We start from the raw sequence: 7,543 nt of genomic DNA, 5'->3' as shown, positions 1-7,543 counted from the left end.
CTGCTAAGTTATGTAAAATGAGAATGTTTTGTAATTTCTCTGACAAAATCAAAAATGACCTTCTGTAAAAAGATATCACTAGGAAATTGTAAAGTAGCAGAAAATGTTCCCATGCGAACAAAAGAAAGGAAATGCCCCAAACCTCATTATTTGCATTCACATTGCACAACATAGAGAAACTGAGAAAAATATGAAAGAATATTCAGTTTTTAGTACAACATAAACACTATTTGCAATAACTGTGGTTGTTTTTAACTAAAGATTAGCAAACAATTAATGATCCACTTTGCCCCCATTCCACCTATTTGGGCCATCCAATCTGTAATGGGTAAATTCTTGAAGAGGTGAATCCCACAAAGTTCTTGATAGGGGCCTAACTTATATCTTCACAATGGTGTCTCTGGTCACCAACTAGCATTTCACAGTGTATTTGTGTTCATAATAGGTTTGCATTGTTGAGTAGAATATAGAATTTATGTGGAGATAATGCAGGGAATGGATTCTGAAAGGTTATGAAACATCTACACTCTCAGGTTTCATGTGTGTACCTAATTATTTAGGTTTTCACTATACTTATTCATTTATTTCTTGAATTATGGTAATACAATCTCAATGTTTCCCTATGAAAAAACAAGGTCACAGACATCCTTGTGATTGCCTCAAATCAGTGAATAGACTGTTGGACTTTTTCAGACAGTCGCAAGGTCACCTGTCAATGTATTTCCCACAAGGAAGCACTTAGGTTAAATTACCTCTGCAATTTTACCATGACTCCTATTCGACTAAATGTTACCATGTAGCCAGGCCCAGAGTCAGAAACCAGCAGATGCCCAAGGCCACTGAGCAAGGGGAGGCCACTTAACCTTCTGACAAGAGATGGGCCAGCGGGAGGCATGGGCTTTTGGGTCAGGCACAGCAGTTGGACCCTCTGATTTTAATTTCAAATCTCTTAATTAAAAAAAAAAAATGATTGGCTATTGCTGTAGCCAATCACTGGCCATAGGAGTGGTCTTCTATAGTCCATGATTGACTTGCAGAAGTCACATGTCCTGGTCAGCAGCAACCAGGAAGTATAGAGTACATGTAAAGCAATTTTATATAATGGGAAAACCCCTTTAAAGATGTTTGAGTGTCAAATTCCACAGAGACAAGTTATAAATGGGAGAAGTCGCCATGGCGGTCTGGGCCAGAAACAGGGAAAATAAACAACTTCCCTCAGAGAGGACATCACCTGTGATCCCTGGATATAACAGTGCTATTACTTATATGGTCTGTAAAACACCCGTGTTGAGGTGGTATCCACTATTATATGGTCATCATATGTGCTTCTGTAGATTTACTGCCAAATTTGTCGTGACACGTCACAAAGTGGGCCACAAATACTTCATCATCCAAAAGTCTGCATAAACTTGAAGCAGGCCCTAGATGTAGCCCTAGCCTTATGATATATTGTACTATTATAAAGTACTATTGCTATAATTATGTCACCATACAGTAACTCACAGTGTACACTATACAATTTTATATATGTAAATTATCTGTTATATACAGTAGAATAATCTTTAATTATGTGACAATTAACTACACTTTATATGTACTCTGTATCTAAAATACAAATTTACAAAGAAAGATATATATATAGTATATATAATGCAAGTACAGTCATAAAAATGGTTATTGAGAGAATATATCACATAAAACTGAGATGCCTCCCCTCAATGAAGTTATGGGAATCAGGAACTGCTTAGAAGGACCAAGATCTTGCATTATTAAGAAGTCCTTCATATCCTCTTAGCATTCCAGGCTGAGAGCATGAAAGACTTGGTCAAACCAGAGGTGTCACTTGAAGGTCATGGGTCCCAATGGAAAATCTGCTAGGCATACAATACATTGCCTAACAAAGTCTTCAAGAACCAGTCTGTCTCATATTATTTAGGTATTGTGACTCAAGAACAAACAGACGTGAATGCATAGAAGAGGGAAGAGGTTTGTTGGTACAATTTTTTCTCTGAATTTTAATGCCTTATTGTAAGGTTTAGGCGCAGTTCTTAGATCCCCTGACCCCCTTAAAGCCACTGTGAAGAGAGGCCAAAGTACCACAAGTAAGGCCAACTGCTCCAGTCTGAGACTTGACCAGGAGGGGGAGACGGGGAGAGTGGAGAACTGGCCTGAGTGCTGCATGAAGGTGGTGCTTTTTAACACTGTGAATACAGGTGTCTAGTGGTGCCAATGGACGTACCTGCTCCCCTGCCAGCATAGCGGCAGGGAGCAGGCAATGTGAGATGTACAATGAAGCTATGCAGCACTGTGGGGAGAAGTTCTGCCTCTCTTGTGTCGTGGCAGTGATGTGACCAGCGCGTCACCACCAACATCAGCGCCATAAGTAGGAAAATGTATGCCCTATCCCCAGAAAGGTCCTGAAATTCACAATGCACCCTGCAGGAGCTGTAAGAGTCATTTTAGCTGCATCACAGGAGGGTGTGTAAGTGATTCATCAGCAGTAAGACGCCATAGCTGTGCAGAAAGCAACTGAAGTGGTGGAAAATGCTAGGTAGAGAGCAGTGCTGTCGACATGCCAGGGAGCAGTGCAGGAGATAACTAAAAGGGCCCTGATGACCAGGGGTCAAGAATGCCAGGAGGACTAAGAGAGCCCTGATGGCAGGGGCCAAGGACACAGGACCTAAAGAGGCCTAGGGACTGGCAGTTGAAGTTAGAGTCCTAGACAGTGATATGGAGGTGCAGGGACTGTGGTATGAAGCAACGGTCGAGGTCAAATCTCCCATCAGTGAGTTGTAAGTGAGGCCTGTCTTGGTAAAAATTGGTGTACATGCCAACAGAGACAATTGTTGGTAAGCAGGCCTGCTGTGAAGGTAGCAAAGATGTGCACATTACAAATTTGTAGGTGGTGAGTAAATGGGGCCTGAGCTGTTAAAGGGGTTGTATCAAGTTATGCCCTGTCCACGAGATAGGAGATAATTTGCTGGTCATTGTGGTCTCAGGTTGTTGGTGATGTCAGAATGACTGGAACACTGACTGAGCATGTGTGGTTGGTGCTCTATTCATTTCAATAGAGCTGACAAACATGCCTTAGCACTTTCTGACAAAATCATCAAGGGTTTCAGTGGTAAGACCCCATTGATCAGTGAGTTTGGATAGGGAATAACTTGTAAACTAGGTACAATCCCTTTTAATAGCATATTGAAACACTGGGATCAAGCCTGATATTTACTGTCAGTATTGGTAGAGATTGATCACCGTGGACTGTCTGGAGTCTGTGAGGTGTGGAGGAGTGTTTCTTTATTTGTTGTTCCATTAACCAATGTGAAGTATTGGTATGATGTGATCTGCTGTGAAGTTACAGCTAGACAGAAGACGTAGAAGGATAAAAAGTAGTTCAGAATGTGGGACCTCGAAAGAGTAGTGATGCTGTCCTGTAGGGGGTCACATCCTTACACCAGGATGCTGTCATGCATTCTGGTGTAAGAATGTGACCCCCTACAGGACAAAATTGGTTGAGTTATTGGAAGTAAGGTCAGTATCGGTCACAGGTTCGTAAGGGCCCAAGTTTCTATGGATCTCTTGGTATTACTAGATGTGAAGGGAATTGTAAATGTGATGTACCAAAAATTAACTGTACTTGATCTTTATGATGGATGTGAAGGTGCAACAAACACCTGATGCCATAACGAGGAAGTGTGTTATAGAGAGATAGAGCTGAGGTAAATTGTGACATCACAATGTCTAGCATCTTTGTGAGTAAAGAAGCAGCTCCTACAGGGTGGTATGAGTCAAGGCTACAGGTAGTGGATTCGGTATAGGGCATGTGGAGTAAATACGTAAAGTTTGATCAGGTGACTTGTTTCAGCCTGGTTTAAGAAGGGATGCAAAGGCGATGTGCCTAATTATTATCAGTAATTTTTTGTGATGTTGTAATGCAATGTTCAAGTACAAGTACCCTCCTATAGAGTGAAACAAGACCTTTGTATATTAAAGTTTAGTTGTTTTACATGTGCTGCCTCAGCCGCCTTCTGTCATTGCCACGCCATCACTTAACACCACCACCTGCTTCATTAGACAGGGAAATCTCTTTAGAAGGGAAATCTCTTTAGATGAATTTGCCCATCAACCACATTTATCGCTTATCCACAGGTAAGGTGATAAATGTTGCATCCCTGGGAACCCCTGTCAATCACTAGAATGGTGGCCCGGAGTCCTCCATTCTTACTCGCCCATAAAACCATGGTAAGGATAAGTTTAAAAGGGGCAAGAGACCTGTGACCATGGGCAGCAGAGCTCCAAGAGATCAAACAATTATCACCTATCGGATAAGGATCAACCTTAAAGGAGTATTCTCTTCTTGGCTCCAAGAAAGATGTCTTTGTAGTTTCTTATCTCTTTGACTTATAGATAGGGGACCTGAATGGAGATCCCTATAATTAACTCTCTAATAAAATTTTGAGAAATTAGATAACACCTTTTAGAGTCAGTATAATTAATAATAAACTAACATATAAAATGCAATTTCCATAAATGTGGAGTATTATAATTGTTTTTACTCAACCTCCTTCCTATTTGCTTAAAAGGCTGGTTTTACATGGGTCAACTATTGGCCGAAGTAGCTCTCAAATGAGCAATTTTGTCTGACAGTCATCCTGTTAAAAAGCAAGACCCAAGAGGGTACTGAGTAAGAAATTGCTCATTAGTCACTAGTCGTTTGTTTCACCTCACTAAAACAAAGTGACTAGTGAATGACTTCTCACTCAATGTAAACAGGCAGTCATTCATCTTTGAATGACTGCCTGTTCACAGTGAATGGAGGTGGGCGGGCAGAAGAGATTCTGACGCACTCCACCTACATTCATTGAATGACTATTGCTCTTGTGTGAAAGCTGAGGAGAGATAGTTGTCCAATCTAAAAGTACTCTTAGGGCAACATCCAGTTTATTAGCTATTAAGAAATGTTCAAAGATTTCTGTATGAATGTTTTGTTGTTTGGATGTCCAGGCGTCTACAGTGGGGGAAGCACTTGGTGCACACATATGGGACAGATGACAAAAGGCATCAGCTAACCAGTACACAGCAGTCTTCCACATCATCTTACTGGTTAGTACTATTCTTAATAAGGAAACCTGGGTAACCTGAGGCTGGCACTGGTAAATAACAAATATAAATAAAGGAATGGCATTTGGGGCATGGTTGGAAACTAGAGATGTAAAGAAGGCTCTACTTGAACCTCATACTCATCAGTGGGTAGTGAAGCATAACCTGAGAATGGCGGGGCATTAACACCCTCCCTAGCTGGCCTCTTTATACTCTCATGATTCATCATGTGCAGGTTGACCATATCTGTCCCATCCTTTGTATCATGCCTTGTATCATGCTTTGCATCAATTGCAGCAAGCTCTTCTTTGGAAAGATGGTAGATGATTCCAGCTCCAAATGAGTCACCAACTACATTGATTGAGGTTCTCATACGGTCTCTGCAAGAAAAACAGAAAATGTGAAGAAAGCTAAAAATAGAGCTCTAATGTGAAGCATCTTGGCCCCAGTTCAAAATAAAGGGCTTGTAGGGTGCAGGTAGATGGTGACAGACTCAGACTGGGAAATGTTTTTGTGCCCACTGTACTTTGGCATATAACTTAAACTGTGCCAATTGTAAGAGTCTCCACTAGTGAACATTGGCTGTTGTATCCGGCCAGTTCTGACTCTCTGCTGTTGATACTCTGCGTGGCAATTAGGCCATATCTGTTCCTCCTATAGTTCCAGTTCTGGCCTCTGGTTGCTTGGGTGACTCCTCTCTGGCTCTGACTGTGTTACACACACTATCTCTCCTCACATGTACTTCTCCTTCCTGTCTGATCTGAAACTCTTTCCTCAGCCATCCTGATCAAGGGTATGTTCACACCTTGCTATGTTTGCCCCAGCTCTAGGAGAAAATAGCCCTGAAGTCATAATCAGGCATTATCAGGACTGTGTTGGGTGAAGTTAGACCCAGTAGCAATATCATTTATTTTTTTTCCCAACATTCAGATGATAGTTGGGACTTCTCATTCAGCACCATGTACACAAAGATAGAGAAAGAACAAATGGCTAAAAAAATACATTTCTTTCTTCTCCCTTGTGTAAGGACTGTGGATGTGGAACCACTGTGTCAACCTACCGGGTAGGTGAAGATCTGATCCCACATGGCTGACAGCCAACCCCAGCATGGGAGGTAAGATACCAGATGAACAGCCCCGTATAAGGATGAAAACTAGGGAAGGTATCTTGCCCTGAGCTGATAACCAGGAGAGGGAGACCCTTGCCTATAAGCGGAGCACTTGTCCTGATAAGGACGACCCCACGATCTTCCTCTAGGTGCTGAGGGCCAGAACACCTATAGGACACAGATAGAACAACATCGGGGAGTACAGAAACAAAGGAGGAACAAGCTGACAAGGATAAACATAGGAGTGGACAACGGGAATAACAGACCACAGAGTACATGAACGAAGAACACAGAACATAAGCAGACAGCAAGGTAACTGCCAAAGCAGCGGCTAGGCATGAAGAGATAGGAACAAACTCTAATCAACACTGCAGGAAGGTCTGAAAGGCCCAGGGCAGCTATATAGGGCAGTGATTGAAAAAAAGTGCATCAGAAAACCAGGAGGCCTGAAGCTATAAACCCTAGGAGTGCTGAAAGAGAGTGAATAAAAGCTCAGGAAACAGATAGAATGGGACGACAGCCATGTTTGCCAGACACAGAAGCAGAAGATTGTGTCTGAGCAGTGCACCTAAAACCTTGGGTGCCCATCTGTCTCTGATAGGCACAGATGTTTGGCTACACGTTTCTCCATACAGCCTTTATTCCACAGCTCATTTTATAGCACTGCAGAATAAAGCTCCTTAATGGCCATCTTAAAAAAATGCATTGGCAATCGTTAAAGGGATAGGGATAATTACAATGTTGAGCTACTTTAGATAAGTTCTTACATAACTGTACTATAAGAAATTCCCTAATATGATGAATTGGAGCCTGGTTACTTTTTGTGCAATGTTCCCCCTAAGTTGGGAAATCTGGAAGGGAAAGAATTTAAGCAACACCATAATGAGGTCAAAGAGCCTAATTACTGATATACCTGTCTTAAAGGGACTCTCTGCCCTCTTTTTTATTGATGACCTATCCTCTGGATAGGGCATCAGTAGTTGAAGTTGCAGACAGGGAGTCTGCCTCTATGGCCTGGCCACTACGGGACACCATCTGTCCTACAGGCAAGTGCTGCTTGACGCCTGCAGTTATTACAGGAAGGGCTCTAGTATATAGCATCCCAGCTCCTTCCCTGAACGTCTGGTACCTGGCTAGCATCTCTCTACTTCAATCCTGGATTGCGCAGCTGCGCATGAGAACTTAACATACAAGACCTTAAAAGTAACTCTTTCTTTACATCAGGGGTAACCACTATTGAGGATTCACAGTTGCAGCCAGTTACAGCCTTGGGTAATGAGACTTTCTGTTAGTGCCAACGTGCGCCTTCTGAGTTTAACTTCCACCTATTGCTGC

At 42.2% G+C, this 7,543-nt stretch overlaps 1 protein-coding gene across 1 annotated transcript in view; it reads right to left on the bottom strand.

Annotated features, from left to right (window-relative positions):
* Positions 1–5,203: 5,203 nt before the first annotated feature.
* LOC136631490 (excitatory amino acid transporter 2-like) overlaps positions 5,204–7,543 on the bottom strand; it is a 58,790-nt gene continuing 56,450 nt past the window's right edge. Inside the window, exon 9 of the mRNA XM_066605791.1 lies at positions 5,204–5,480. Coding sequence (XP_066461888.1) covers positions 5,204–5,480 — 277 coding nt within the window. The remainder of the gene's footprint in view (positions 5,481–7,543) is intronic.

Source organism: Eleutherodactylus coqui, chromosome 6 (genome assembly GCF_035609145.1).
Source record: "Eleutherodactylus coqui strain aEleCoq1 chromosome 6, aEleCoq1.hap1, whole genome shotgun sequence".
Lineage (NCBI taxonomy): Eukaryota > Metazoa > Chordata > Amphibia > Anura > Eleutherodactylidae > Eleutherodactylus > Eleutherodactylus coqui.
Note: the sequence above shows the minus strand (reverse complement) of the source record. Positions and strands in the feature narration are given on the sequence as shown.